The sequence below is a fragment of the Primulina tabacum genome, chromosome 11, assembly GCF_025594145.1.
Source record: "Primulina tabacum isolate GXHZ01 chromosome 11, ASM2559414v2, whole genome shotgun sequence".
Classification (NCBI taxonomy): Eukaryota; Viridiplantae; Streptophyta; class Magnoliopsida; order Lamiales; family Gesneriaceae; genus Primulina; species Primulina tabacum.
In genome coordinates, this window is record NC_134560.1 from 11873615 (window position 1) to 11890338 (window position 16724).

At 37.3% G+C, this 16724-nt stretch overlaps 1 protein-coding gene across 1 annotated transcript; it reads right to left on the bottom strand.

The window, feature by feature from the left end:
* Window positions 1-452: 452 nt before the first annotated feature.
* On the bottom strand, window positions 453-12163 carry LOC142519637 (uncharacterized). The gene is made up of 4 exons (XM_075622674.1): window positions 11956-12163; window positions 8070-8150; window positions 1974-2090; window positions 453-1576 (listed from the first exon to the last, which is right to left on the bottom strand). Exons 1-4 carry the CDS (start codon window positions 12161-12163, stop codon window positions 453-455), a joined length of 1530 nt encoding a protein of 509 aa, XP_075478789.1.
* Between the last annotated feature and the right edge of the window lie 4561 nt (window positions 12164-16724).

The following is a 16724-nucleotide window of genomic DNA, read 5'->3' on the forward strand; positions in this document are numbered from 1 at the left end:
AAGGTAAGGGGAAAAAAACGTCTTCCGGTCGACCGCATCCGATCGATGTTTGGTTAATTGAAAAAATTGGGTGATACTTAAGTTTGAAAGAGTTTCTATTTCATGATAATGTAGATTTTTGTTATATATACTCACAATATCACATTCTCTTGTTTTTCTAAGAAAAATCAACCGATTAAGTACAATGTAAATGAAAACAATCTATTTGTGCAATCAAATCAAAAGCATTAAGAAAAAATCCATCCAATAAAATCATGCAAAATAATAATAATAATAAATTATACTAAAAAAACATGATAGAATTCAGACAACAGAAATAATCAAATCCAAGTTTGAAAATCACAACCATGCATGCATGCAGCAAAAAACTGAAACAAAACATTGTATCAATATATTATTGTCATTGATATTGTATTATTATTGATAAATTGATTAATAGAGATTCGTTTCCCTCACTGACCAGGGCTGGGAGGCGGTGGCATATTCAGATCAGGCAGAGTGTAGTTCTCCTCCGCCCCACCTTGTGGCTGCATTTCTGTGTCTCCTCCAACTTCTGCAGCAGGAGCCGCCGCTTCCTCTGCTTCCACACCTCCTCCGTCTACAGCAGCCTCCATTTCTCCTGGACGATTCAGGCCTGGAACATCAGCAAACTCTTCATCAGCCCTGAACGCCGGCGGCGGATGTACGCCCTTGTACCCGCGGTTCGGGTGCGACCGCATGTGTCCGAACAGAGCTTTCTCTGACATGAATTCCCTTCCGCAAATGGGGCAGGGAACCGGAGGCATCCCTCCCTCAGCTTTCTGCTTCCCGGAACCTCCTGCATTTCCCTCTTCCCGACCCCTCTTCTTGGCCGGGCTTCCACCTATCCTCAAAGCTCCGCCTTCAAACGGCGCCACACCCCCATACCCACTCCCTCCAACCGGTCCCACGTGACAGCCGAACAATCCGAACCCGTACCCGAAACCAAACCCGCTGGGACCGCTGCTTGACCCGGGGCCAGGGTACCAATCTGGACGCGGAGGCGCCCTGTTATAAAGCGTAAAGGCCGGTAAACCTGGAATGCCTCCAGCAGTACCAGCAGGCCCCACGCTAGTCGGACGTGGAGGCGGAGGCGGAGGGGGAGGCGGAGGCAGAGGCGGCCTGATGTAAGGAGAAAAGGCAGATACACCAGGAACCCCCATCGCTAAGGGCCTGATGGCTCGCGGAGGAGGAGAAGACACCCCCGCAAGGCGTAGTTGCCCGGATCCCAGATTTGGTCCGCCGCTTCCCCGCAACGGGCTGCGTTCATTGAGCAACTGCTGCGTCGGCGGAGGGGAGTGTGGAGCAGGATTTGGGTTGAAAGAACCCTGATCACCCCCCGTGCTGTTACTGCTGTTGCTGCTTTCGCTCTCCATGGAACTGAATTGAAGATTGAAAATAGAGCCGATGCGATCGCGAAATGCTGGTGAGGAGATATATGTTTCTTGAAAGGGTGTTGGTGTAACATGGCGATTATTCATGCAGAAGCGACGATTCGGAAACAGTACGCTTTGGTTTTGGAGAACGCGGGAAATTACACTCATTGGTTCCAAAGGTTCTGTAATAAGGTAACGGCTAACAACGATTTGAATACATATATATATAATATAAATTTTATGAAGTAATTAGTTTGTTTTCGTGTGCATTATTATTTATTGTGTAAGTATTTTATAAAACAGATCTACACAATCCATATTTTTATTGAAAAATAATATTTTTCACTGTGAAAGTAATATTTGTTAATAAGTTGGGTCAAGTTGAAAATTTATTTCACAAAATTGACAATGATAATTTTTGTCATACAATTAGGTGTGATTTGTTATTATAATTTTGTTTACATATTTTAGGTAATATATATATTTCTTGCGAGACATCTAGGATGGTGAACCCAACACACAACAAACAACCGATAAATTGGATCTTAATTAAATTGATCAAAACTCCTCTCGCTCAACCTGAGATACAGTTCAGGGTATCAGCCAGACGCTTCAATGACACTTTGAGAAGAAGCGACCGTTGGATTTCGGTTTTCTCGTTCCCAACTCGCAACGGAAGTTTTAAAATTTTTAGATCTTGACATTCAAATTATATTTGAGCACTCGTATGATTTTAATAATTAAAACATTCATAAGGTGTTAGAATGTATACATTTGGTGAAAAATTCACAAGGCTCCAATTATTCGGGATTAGCGGAAATAGCTCTTGATAAATTCCCCACGAACTTTGATCAGAAACTCATTTATTTATTCTTCGAATTAGGTCCACGACTAAAAAATTTGTTCATCTTCTAATTTGCACTAGAAAAATTAGAAGAGATTTTACATTGGAGATCAAAGTTTGAGAGACAGCTCAATCTTTTTCCCCAAAAGGAAGTGGCCGAAATATTGAGGCTTTGGGAGAAGGGAATTTTGAAAATACCAAGGAGATGGAGGCTAGGGTTTTACGAAAAATTGTGAATGAATTGTGTTTAACCCTAAGTCTAATACACATATATATAAGCTTATGACCCATTAATTAAATTAAATACTTAATGGGCTTAATCAATTAATTATTATAGTCCAACTAGTTTAATTAATTAATTAATCTTTTAAAGTCCAATTAATAACCTTAATAATATGTATGTTGTTCTTGTACTCGTACAGGCCCATTATATATATACCCATTACATTTAATTTAAATCCCTTATAAATTCAACATTTGAATTTAATATTTAAATTATAAATTCAACTCCTTGAATTTATCACCTCCAAAATTTAATATTTAATTAACTCAACTTTCGAGTTTAATAAATTAAATCATCAAATTTTATAAATTCAACTCCTTGAATTTATTCTCTCCAAATTTCATAAATTCAATTTCTTTAATTTACTATCTCATAAATTCAACCCATTGAATTTATTTTCTCAAAATTTAATAATCATAAATTCAACTACTTGAATTTAATATATCATAATATAAATTCAACTACTTGAATTTATTCTCTCAACGGGAACAAATGATCCAGTGCTTGTATGACCCTCAATGGTTCAGGGTATAGCTAGCTGTGGGTTCACAACTCCTTGTGATTCAGGACATAATCTTTTATTCGGGCTTACCCTAATTTGCCTCATTCTATGTATCAAAAATTGACCATGAGAATGTCAGAAATTATATTTCTGATTAAACCCATCGAACCATGGTAAGAGCGTCTAGTAGCATCGTTCCATGATTCCATAGGTATCACTGATAGTGCCTGCAAGAACCAGTCGATTAGAATTAGCGTACAGTACGGTCCCTTCATATCATATATCTCGATCGAATCTGCAACCATTGGTTCATCGAGGGTTGTATATTAATTTGATAACTATGTGATACATATAAATAGTGGCATCGCATGTACTATTGGAGAACTCCTTCTCAAACGTACATCTCATACTCTGGCCAGAGATTTCACGCACTATTATTTCATCAGATCACATAGGATATCCACACTCGTAGGTGAGCAGTGAATTCCCGACTTTATTGTAATGGGAAAGATAATAGTTTAAGCATGTATGTGATACTTGAAGGGTTTTATTATTAAGGTAGAAGATCGATATTGCATATTTTGGGTTTTATGAATTATCACTACTTGAAATTTAAGATTTGCGACAATTTAATATTTGGGATGTACTTGTAAATAATTAAGTTTGTAAGTTTGGTGTCGTAAGATGAAGATTCGATTCAAGGATCTTAGGCTAATATTATTATGTGGTTGAGGTAAGGTTTAACATTTAAGTGTATTACCAAGGAAAGAAGTCAATCAGTAAATTTTGGGTGCTAAGGTTTCTTGAGTTGAAATGCATAAATGCTAATGTAATAGGTTGATGAAAATTATGAGCATAGTATGAGAAAAGTAAGGTGCGAGAAGTTTGTACACCCATCTCTATTATGAGGAATTGCGAGATAAGTCAAAATTCGAGACCATAGCTGAATAGAACTAAGTCACCATAAGTTGTTTTAAGTTACGATTCGCAAACGAGGATTTTGGTAGGCAATTTAATTAGGATTGAGGAGACGGAAGGACAACACTTATTTTATCAGAGTAGCGCAGCGGAAGCGTGGACTATTGGGATACTAGAACTAAGTATAAACTTTTTTTTATTATCTAGGATAAGCGAATTTCGAGGACGAAATTCAATTTAAGGGGGGTAGATTGTAACGTCTCGAAAATCTGAAGGTCCATGTGAACCACATGCATGCAAGTTATTAAATTTATTTGGTATTTTATTAAATTGTTTTAAAACAGTTAAATGCATATTTATTTTATTAATTAGGTGTTTAATTATTTTTATGCATAATTCATGCATGGTAGTAATTATTTCATGAAATTTTAAAAGTTCATGCATTAGGGTTTTTAGATTCATTTCACGCCCGAACAAGGAACGGAGACCGGAGAATTTTCAGTAGAATTATTTTAATACATGATTAATTTTTATAAGTTAATATATGGTGTTTTAAGTGGATTTTTCAAATAATGGGATTTTACTGGGTATTTTTACACAAATAACTTTATTTTTAACGGTACGCAAATTTTATTGATTCGGGGGACTTTTTAAGGGTTCGGCTAATATTTTCAAGAACTTTTCAACATGAAATATTTTTCGGGAGTGTGTTTGGATTTAATGGGCCTACTTTTAAGCTTATTGGGCTTAAAACATTTTAAAAACTTTTAAATTACAATTGTGGCCAATTAACTAAGTATTATCTATATATTTAAGCACCTAAGTGTCATTTAACCTAAACCTAGACACCCTAATCAGCCGACACCCCCATTCTGAATTCAGTTCCCTCGGTTTCAGAGAAGAACACCAGCTGAAGGCACGGTCGTGGCTTGTTCTTGCAAAGAAACTCCCTCCGGCTTCCACCTCGAGTCCCTAGTGTTTGTGCATCGTTTCAGGCACGCTGTGTACTTTCTTTGCTGCATCATTCACGTATATATATATATATATATATATATATATATATATATGATGTGTTTGTATGATGCATGAATTTATTCGATCTGTCCATGAACAGGAAGGATTCCTTCGGTTTTTACCCATGTCATGCATTTCTTTTAAATGTTACTCACGTTCTTCTCTGATTTTGTGCAAGGAGCTACGGCTCAGGGTTGTTAAAATATTGTTAAGATGTCGGGGTGTGGTTCTGAAAGCAACACTTGTCGTTGTTGCTGTGAGTGGTAGAGGCGAGGGGATGAAATCGTGGTAGGGCTCGGGTTTTGCTTATATGGAGGGTAAGGGGGATCTGTTGGTGCCAGTGTGAGTCCAGGCATTAGATCTACTTCTGATGGGTCCGAACCCTGTCCTGGGAGGGCCCTAGCACTGCTGGACTGAACCTTGAGTAGCACAAATGAACCGAGTGCAAGGAAGTGCGGTTTAGGCGTTTGTGGGTCTCTAGCGATCGGGTTGTTAGTGGGGGTTGCATGGGGTTAGGGCCGTGAGTTCTTTGTGTCCAGGGGATGCCTAGGGTAGTCTATATGCGAGTGGTTAAAGGCTGGTTACGTGGGAGAAGGCTAGAGGCGTGAGTTTGGAAAGGGAAGAGCATGAGGTTGTATAATATGATAGGGCCGAACTTGGGGAGCTTTCCTGGAATTTTTAGCCGTAAGATTTTAGGCCGATTTTCAGATGCTAGGACCATTTTAGTGTCTTCAAGGTATGACAAAAGGTTAGAAAAAAAATTGATTGAGTTTCGAGTCGATTCGGGTTAAAACCGGGACTCCGGTCCAAGTTTAAAACGAATTGGTTAAGCGTATTATGGGCTTGAGTTTACGTCTAGGAATGCTTTTAAAAATGTTTTGGGATGTTTTAAGGAATTTGGTATGCTTTGGTTCAATTTTAGAGGTCCAGGAGTGAAATGATAATTTTTGGGTTTCCAGAGGCAAAATGGTCATTTTGCACCCGGGGTGAGATTTTGGTCCTGGCAGCGCCCTGAGCACAAATTATAATATTTTAAATGATTATGCATCATGTTTACGATTTTTATGCTATTATGATAATTATGATGCATCCTTGGTTTAAAGGAAAAATTATGTATATGCATGATTTTATTAAGTGATGAATATGATGACACATTTTGAATGAAGTGATTTAGTTGTGACTGACACGATGACACGATGATATGATTGGAGATATCGTGAGAGAAAAGGCCCCAGAGGGAGCCCGTTTACGGGAGAAGGCCCCAGAGGGAGCCCGATGATCATATTTCTATTGACATGATATGATGACATGATAGGCTCGGGCTCAGTTGATGGGTGAGAGTGTCGCTGATGTCCCCCGCCGCCGGGTACCGCGGTTACACGTAGATGGATCCATCGACTGACATGATGACATGATGATAAGAAAGTCACAGCTAATGAACGGAATTCAAATTAAGATTTTAACACGTATATGCTGATACGATGATACATGCTATTACCATGTTTTGACAGGTCACAGTTACGCATATGATATGATAACATGATGAGACATGTTTTGACACGTTACGATTTTACACGACACGCTTATGTTCATGTTTTTAAGCTCATGAAACGTATTTTGATTATGCTATTTTTCACTGCTGTGTGCTACGTATATGTACTTGTTATTACTGGTACAGGTGTGTTGAGTCTTTAGACTCACTAGGCGTGTGTGATGCAGGTGAGCATTTTGATCAGGGAACCTGAGGTGCCGAAGACTGAGTAGGCAGGCGGGTGTGCGGTGACACGACCCGAGGACCATTATTTTTCCGCATATTGATTCACGTCTTTTGAGAGGAGTTGCACATTTTTATATGTTGATGATATTACGATTTTTACACGTTACGCTTTCGTTTGATTTTGGAGTAGTTTAGAAATTTTAAAACTGCGTTATTTTTATTGTCAAATATTTAAAATCATTTTTAAATGTTATTTCGAGATTGCGAAGCTTTTATTCAATTAAAAAAAAATGTCTAGTAGAATTTTGAAAATGAGCGAGACGTTTCAACAATACACTGGCTCCTACAAGAGTCGCAACTATACCCAACCTCGCCACCTGATGACTCTCCTGGAGCCGCTAAACGAGTCAAAACACAGCCCTAGCATATAGAGCCCCAGTGTTGTCTCGGGTCGTAAGGACTAATGGTGTACAATCATAACCACGGACTTATCCTCTCGATGAATGATAACCACTTGGAAAGTACGAGGGAGGGTTGTTCGGTATAATCATCATATGACTACCCATCTGCATGTTTGGACATCTCTATGCTCTTACCAAGAAACGCGGTACACAACATCACAGATGCTAGTCTCGAGCTCAAGCGACCTTTATCCATGTTTTAGGCGGCTGAATCGACTAGGAACGAATTTAGAATATGCAATGTTTACAAATGAGTTTCAACGTCGAATTACGATTCATTTGTATTAAAACATAATCAAGGACTTTATCTATGCTGTTTGCATGGGTATACAGATAAAATAAAACATGACTATAAAAAGTTAAATTATATGAAAATAAAGATTTTTTATTACACTTAAGTCAATAAATTCCCTAGCCAACCGTTGGTTTTAAGGGCATCTACTCTAACAACGACTAGTAAGAAATAGGGGAATGTCAGTGCCATAACTATGAGCATAATCGAACACCTAAAAAGCCCTGCGTTTTGGGCTGCACCGAAGCTTCTATTCCATCACTTGGTGCTTTCTTCGGATGGTGCTTGGTTGCGTCCACTGAGGCCATCTGTGTTCGATCTTACCCAAGTTTTTTTTTGGGCGAAGGTTTTTGTTCGTACTAAAAATAAATTTTCGACCGATATCAGAAGTCCATGAAATTTTGAACTAAATTGGCTAAATTTATTTTGGCCTAATTAATTATGCATAGGCCGAGGAACTTGAATTAACAGACAAAGATTCACTTTTGTTTGATTTAGAAGTTAGTTTTTTTTTTACGTGTTTTTACACAAATTGGTGTTTTAAGCACTCAATACGCTCGCAATTCAAGAAAATATGTGCAAACAAAATAAGTGCAGGAGATTACTTGCCCAAAGTCACTGAGCTGAGGGAGACAAAGATGTACTTGTCTCTTTAAGTGCAGGAGACTGAACAAGGGGAGTAGCCAATACAGAGGAAATAATGGATGTTGTAACATCAGAAGAACCTGTATGAACGATGATAAATGTAAGGTCCGAAAAACCAAACCTACGTAAATCACATGCATGCAAATTATTTTAATTGCTTAATTGTTTTATTTAATTGCTTTTAAATGCTTGTATGATATTTATTAATTGTTTAAAGATATGATTACATGATTTAATGATTATATGACATGATTTCATGAAATTAAAGATTTTACCTGAATATTCGATATTAGGTAGGGGAAAGGAGACCGGGGAGGACCAAGACAAGAATATTTATTTTTCATTAAATAATTGCAAGGCTTCCTAATATGATTAAAAATGATTTAATTTTTCTAAAAATGTTGGAGTTCGAATTATTTTACGAGTCAAGCTCGATTTCTCCCGGAAAGCCGGTTTTGGGCAAACAAGGAGTTTTAAAAGATCAAAAATATTATTTTTGGAAGACTAATTTTATAAACTTTTTATTATTTAATTAATTAAGAGTTATTGGGATCAATTTAATTATACTAAGTAGGCCCAATTGCTCTTAAGCTTGTAAGCCCAAAACCAAAGTCCATTTAACCTACAATTAAATCTATAAATATGTTAACTAGGCTATCAAAACACCACAATTTATTTTTAGACTAGCCGAAAACAGACTCACAAACACAATAATTTCGAGAGTTTCAAGGAAGGAAAAGGCTAGGGTTCTTCGTCGTCCGGTCGTCCATCGTCGCACCCTCGCCAACGATAGAGTATTCGAGCGTAATAAACGCAAAGACACGTTCTCTAAACTTTTTAAAACATCATACAAATCATAATACGCATGATTTAATTGTTTATGCATGAAAATTATGAGTGTTTGATTAATTTTACGGTATGATACGTATTTTCAACGTTTTTAGGATTTTACGCTTGTTTTAAAAACGTTTTTGAATCAAACGAGTACGCTGCCAACGTAGGATGCTATATGAATGATTTATGGATAAAACATGATGAAATTAAATGGAAACAAAAGCTGGAAACCGTGGGAAGAAACCAAGAGCGAAGCCAAGGGTGTTTGGGTTTTGCTTGATTTTTAGGGGCTCGGCTAGGGTGCATGGGGCGAAGAGGCTCGACCAGGTCTTGAGAAGTGTTTGTATGGGATGTGGTTAGGTCCTAGGAAGGGTCCTATCAGGACTAGGGCTCGCGCGAAGTTGCTGGAAAAGAGTCCTTGTGTGAAAGGACTCTTCCCATGCATGTTCAAGGCTGGTCTGGGGGTTGGCTCAAGGTGGTCCAAAGAGGGTCAAGGGGGTTCGGGCTCATGGTTGGCTCGAGCATAGAGTCCCAGTCGAAGTAGGAGATGCATAGGCGCAAGGGAGGACGTGCAGGCTGCTGTCTTCATTCAGATGGCTCGCTGCATGGGTTCAGGGGCTGGGCTGGGCTTAGGCTGGGTCTGGGCGTGGTCCAAGGTTGATGAGGGTCCAAGGTGGTCACTGGTTAAGGGGATAGAGGAGTCCTAGTTGGCTAGGAGTCTTAGGTTAGAAAGGAAGGGGGCACGCGCAGCAAGGGTCTCGGTTCCAGGAGTGTTTGAGCGAGCTAGGGTCTGGTTCTATAGTCTGGGCTTGGTCAGTAGGGTGCCTAGGTGGGTTGGCTTGGGTTTGGCTCGAGGTAGCTCGACCATGGCTCGAGTAGATGAGGAGATGGCTCGGTGTGTTCGAGTGAGGGTCATATTTCGAATTTAATGAACTAAATTTTGAACCATGGGTCCACGGGTGTGATTCATGGCTCATAAGGGTATATTAGGTATTAAAAATGTTATTTTTAAAATTTGGGATCAAAATATTGAGTTTTGAATTTATCCGAGATTTAAACGCCTCACGAAACGTTAATTAAAGAATTAATTGGAAAGCCTAGAATTAAGCTGAATAAAATTATGGAAAAATTATATTTAAGTATAATTAATTATTTGTAATAAACACATATCATTAAAAGCAAGAAAAAGATAAAATCGAGAATTTTTACATCTAGGGGCAAAACGGTAATTTTACACTTGAAAAATACGTAAAAGCTTGACAGCGTCCCGAAGGATCATAACGCATGTGAAACGATATTTTATTATTTAAAATGATGATTTTAATGAAATTATGATATTTTATGATTTATGTTAAATTCGTGCAATTTATACTATTTAAAATGCTATTTTTGGAAAGCCATGATATGTTATGATTTTAAAAGAAAAGGAAAAATATTTTGAGGGATGTGAATTGACTGTAACAAAAGAAACGATATAAGATTAATGATTTTGTGGGGATGTCGTGAGGGACAAGGCCCCAGTGGGAGCCCATTTACGGGACAAGGCCCCAGAGGGACCCCGTTATGGGACAAGGCCTCAGAGAGACCCCGTCTATGGGAGAAGATCCTCGAGGTACCTCGACGATCGTATTTTCATGGTGGAGCCTAGTTCCCACCCCCATGGACCATGTGGAGCTAAGACTGCAGTCGACCAAAGAATAAATGCCAGTAACTTTCAAGGATCAAACTTTACCTGAAATGAAAGATTGAAAGCTTTACGATTAAAATGATTTATGATATATGAATTATGCTTAAAAGATTTTTAAATGATTTACTCATGCTTAAATGATTTTTAAATGATTTTAGATGGTTTATTTCTGCTCAAAAGCTATTTTAAATAAAAGTATGATTTTTAAATGCATGTGAATGTATATGTATTATTTGCTATTCATGTTTAGAACGTACTGAGTCATTAGACTCACTAGGTTTGTATGATACATGATTTGATGATTTATTGGAGGCGCTGATGATTGAGTGGATCGAGTGCATCATTACACTCCCGAGGGACCTTTATGTTTCCGCATTAGCTTGTTAGATAAAAGATTTATTGTTAATGAGTTTATTAGAGATATTTTTATGCTTTAATTTTTAATTAGTTGACGAGTTAAGGATGTTTTATTACACTTGAGATAAAAATGTTAAATTATCGTAATTTATGAAAATGTTAAGTATTTTAAATTAGTATTTTCGAGTTTATTAGTAAAAAAAAAAAGAAAAAAATGTCGTGGTCGTTTTAATAAATATGGATGAGACAGCAACTTCTGATAATAAATTTGGTGCTGCCAAATAGTGATTCGAGATGGGGGAATCATAGCAGTCAGATACCTATAAGTCAATAAAGTTAAGGGTGTTCATCGGTCAGGTCGGTTTTAATTTATCTAATTTTGTTCGGTTTTCCAGTTTTCGATTTTTGAATTATGTAATCTGAAACTGAACAATTGTAATTCGGTTCGATTTCGGTTTGGTAATATAATGGACTGATTTATACGGTTCGGTTTAATTAATAATATATTATACAGTGAAAAAAAACATAAATTTGTTCAAACATTTAATTTAGATTCATAAACACATATATTCAAATTTCAAATCATAGCAATAAAGTCAAAAAATATGAAGGAAAAAAGCTACTGAACATAATGCTTGATGATAGTGTCGCAATTCTGAAGGAAGAAAGGGAGGTGATCCAAGTAGTTGATGCCATATTGCCTACTGTCATATTGCCTACTGAATATTAAATCGATGCAACATCTTCACAAAAAAAAGCCCAAATTTTAATCATTCACTAAGTATTAAATCAACAATCAAATATGAAAGTCTATAAATCATAAATTCCTAATCTTAATAAAAAATTTAATATAAATTAATTATCATACCTGATTGATAGATGTAATTACATGTCAGTCATACAACGAACACCTCTTCCAAGTTGGCCAAATCTGGAAAATAATTTATTTTTATCCACTAAAAATACAATATTTGTCACATTAATATAAAAACATTTGTAACTTTTACCATCTTCAAATTTCTCGAGCTTATCCAAGTCTTCTTCTACTGTAATACGTAAAGATTCATTAAGAATCCAGTCTTGTGCACAAACAAGAGCTTGCACTAATTTAGGAGTTAACGAACTCTTAAATGGATCAAGCACATGTCCTCCAGTACTAAATGCACTTTCTGACGCCACAGTGGAAATATGAATTGCTAACACATCACGAGCCATTTCAGCAAGAAAAGGAAATCTAGGCTTGTTATGGAAATACGATCATCGGGTTCCTTCTGGGGCCTTCTCCCATAAATAGGCTCACTCGGGGGCCTTATCCCTCACGATATTCCCATTCATTTCATCATATTATCATAATAGTCACAATTACTTCACACTCCAACGTTTCGTATTTTCATCACTTATAAAAATCATGCATCAAAATATCATTTTTCTTTTAAAACCAAGTATGCAATATATCTTTTAGTTTTAGCCAAGCACTGCCATGACGTTTAATATTTTTCAGATGTAAAATGACAGTTTTACCCCTAGACATAAAATTTCTCGATTTTGACTTTTTCTTCCTTTCATTGACTCTAGACCGTCCCAAATAATTATTTAAACTTAAATTAAATTTCTCATATTTTTATTTAGCTTAAACTAGAGGCTTTCTATTTATTTCTTAATTATTAATTCGTAGAGCGTTTAATTCCCGAATTAATTCAAACTTTAATATAAAATTCATAGATTTTAAACATAGACTTTTTATATCTAAATTACCCTCTTTAACCATGATTCGACCCCTGTGAATCACTGTTCGAACCCTTTAACCATAGAAAACCCTAAAATCAAACCTTAGCATTACCAAACGAGCCATCTCTCGTTTCCCTCTAACCGCACCCAAGCCACCCCGAGCCAGCCCCTTCCCAGGCCACCTATGGACCTACTAACCAGCCATGACCCCATGACCCAGCCCCTAACCCAATGCAATCCTCCTGCACGTAACAAGAAGCTGCGCGAGCCCTACGTCCTTGCGCCCAAGACTCCTAACTCCACTAGGGCTCCTCGCCCAGGCCACCACCCAAGCCCTCACCCTCTGGACCAACCCTGGACCTCTCTGGGGCCTAGCCTAGACCAGTCCTGACAACCATGACCGAGCCAATACCATTCCCGCACACCAGCCTCTCCCTTTTTGGCTTGGGAAGAGTCCTAGCTTGCTTGGTCCCCTTCCCCGCCGCCGTGCTCGAGTCCTAGCATGGCTAGGTCTCTTCTTCACACTCAACCACGCCTGGCTCGAGCCTTGGTCAAGCCCTAGTCGAGACATGCGTGGTTAAAACCTTAACCGTGACCCTAGTGCATCAACAAGCTTCAATTCGATAAAGCTCGGTTCCTGTTCTTGTGCAGCCTCTAAACCGTTGCCTAGGGACGTTTAAACACCCTTAAAATCTTCCTATTTTGTGTCCCTATGATGGCATCCCCTTCATGTAATAACATGTCATGTTTTGGAACAAATATTCATACCTTAATCACATAAATTTGCATAAAACAAAAAATATTCAAAAAGGAAATATGTTTTTCATGCAATCAATAATCAAACACATATTAGGATGTGATAGATGAGAAAAAAAAGGTTTATGGAGTTCCTTTGCGTAATTTACGCTTGAAAACGAAACGACGATGCGAAGAACGACAACGTACAACCTTGGCTGAATTTTCTATGCAAAAAATCCGATGCTTTTCCCTTGAATAATTCATGTGTGTCGTGTGTTTGAGGGGAGGAAAAAAGTTTGTGTGTTGTGAGGGGAGTGGGCGTGAGTTTTAAGCGTTTGGGGTAGGGGTTTACTAGCTTATTTATTGATAATTAAAATTGTATGCAAGCTTGGCAGTATGCTATACTAGGCCCGATAAGCCCATTAGTGTGAGAACCCAAATTTTTGGACACGTAATTAATTAAATATAGACATCTATAAGAATTTATTTTCGAGTTATAATAAATTCGAAAATATAAATAATACATGGAAATCGAAATCCGGTGCAAGATACACGATAAATTAAGGCTGGACATCTACTAAATTTGGAAGAAAATATTACACACAAGGTAGATTTTCTCAACAAGGTAGCATCTTAATATTTAAGGAATAAGTATCTCGATAATTATGGAATAATTATCTCGAAATTATGGACGAAATATCAATCGAATTATGGTAGGATTTTTACATCACCCTTATAAATAGGAGGACCCTCTCATTCAGAATTTACATGAATTTTTCGAGTTCCTCCCCAAATTTTCGAAATTTTGCTCCTAAAATTCTGCACGAGTCATCAAAATTCTGTTCAAGTTCAGAAATTCGTTTCTCTCACTCGGGTGTTTGAAATCTGATCTCCACCGTTCAGAATATGCTTCGGTATGTTTCGCATAACATATCCAAATTTCAGCAAAATCCAACGGTTAGTTTTTTGTTTATAGCATTTGAAAGAAAACTGCTCAGATTTTAGGGGGGGATTCAGCATACCTACGGTTTTTCTGTATGAACAGGCCTAAACAAATTCGAAACCCGATCTCCACCGTTCATAATATATTTAACGTACTTGTGAACGTACTGTAAAACTTTGAGTCCGATCCAACGGTGAAATAAGGCGCAGTGAATTTTTCAAGACGGCTGATTTTTCGGTAGATGTGCTGCTGCGTTTTCGAGGGGTTGGTTGCATGATTCTTCTATAGTTTCAGAGTTCTTCACGTTTTCTTCTAGTCTAAGGTAAGTGGGCTTGTTTTAAAGATTAAACTTTCGTTTATGCATATTTATTTCGTATTTTGAAAATACGGTCGAGTACGTTCTTCTTCTACTCCGTTCTTGTGTTGGTTGTCATACGGTTTTGGGCACTTTGAGGATTCGACTGTATATGGGTGGGAATCCCAACCATGATGTACCCTTACGCGGTGGGGGACATAACCGCTATACGGCCTCGCCCCCTTAGAGGAGTAAAAATTAGAGACTGATATCAGTAAACCATAGAAAGTGGATGAATCTCAGTGCTGGTAAATGTTATGCATGTGATATGAATGATGTTATGTAAGTGCAAGTCATGTGATTTTCGAAATTATGCATGTTGTTATATTGTGCTCGAACGGCTCCCACTTGCTGAGTGACGACCATATCACTCACCCCTTACTCTCCCCAGATAAATCAGAAAAGAAAATCGAAGAGGATGAGCAAGACCAGTTTTGGGGCTGATAATAAGATGATTCAAGAAGTTTATTTTAGTTTTGGCTTAGTAAGTTGTAAAAGCTTCCGCATATTATTTTTATCATTTTAAGAATCTACGTTGTAAAGACAATCTTTTGATTGATTATGAGTAATAAACTGGTTTTTGGTTTATACTGTACTACGAGGCTTGTTGTTTTCAATTATGTGGTTGTAAAACAAAGCCGGTGTCAACTAACCCCGGTCTCGGGGACGTGACATTTAAGTGGTATCAGAGCCGCCAGGTTCATAATCCAGTTGGGAAGAAAAATTTGTCAGGTTATGGCAAAAGGCTGATGCAGTCCCTTTCGGAACTCCCAACAAGTATTATTCACAACTTTGATGTGAGGCGTGGTCTGAAAACAAGAAAATCTTTCGTTTAGACCTCTGAAATCGCGTTTTTTGCTATTTTAGGAAAGTTTCGTAGAGTTCCTAACTTTTCATAGGAAACTCAGAATTTAATTCCGTCGACTGTTCTAGAATCCTCTCGACGTATTCTTTCTATCCATGGGTCAATGTCCAAAATTTCTACTTTTGGAAACTTTCTCGAAAATCTCGTTCAACGTGTTTCTTGAACTACTTGTCGATTTTTTTGAAATTTTATTATGAGGACAATTAGTATTTGTATTTATTTTGGGAATATATCTATCATAAATAAGTTGACTTAAGCTTCTGATTTAAGGAAAAAAAATTGACTCGAGGATGATAAGTTATTTATGAAAACTAATATGAGAAAAGTTGATATAAAGATTATATCATAAGTTTTGGGTACTGTACTATAGAAGTTGATTTTGTGTCGATAGTTAATTGTGTGAGCAATATGTTTGGGTTATTAAGAATATTAAGCGCTAACTTTAAATATGTAGAACATTGGAATATCTTGTGAGAAAATATCATCAGGTTATGAAATTTATATTATTTTGGGATAACAAGTAGGCTACGACCTTACGTAAAAAAAAAAGTAAGTTATGAGATATTGATGGGTATCAAGGAAAGTATAGTACAATAAGTTTTGATTTTTATGGTACTAAGAATGATTCAAAGAGAATGACATTCAATGAACTCCTTTGTTTTAGAGCGTGATAGGCTCGTGATCTTGATGAAAATAAGATTTAGTAAAAGAATAATTATTTGAGGTAACGACTAGGTTATAATTTTCGGGATTTAAGTCAATAAGCTATAGATCAATACTGAGTTAAGTTTCAATATTCTATATGGGTTTTAAGTTTTGAGATAATAATTGGGGTAATTTCAAGATAAGATAAAATTAGTATCAATTCGCATATATTCAGTACCGACTTAATTCAACTCACTTCGGTAGATTTCGACGCCATCCTAAGGATGAACTGATTAGCTAAGAGCCGTGCGATAGTAGATGGCCAGAGTAAAAATGTCAAACTATGAACCCCAAACCAAGAAGAAATCAGATACCATGGCGATGCCAAGGAACAAAAATGCATTTTTTCTGTTACCCATAATTGGAAAGCCATAATATCGGGAGAAGATGTTTACCGAGCAATGGTGAACAAAGTGCAAGAAGGAGATAAGCTGAAATTGGA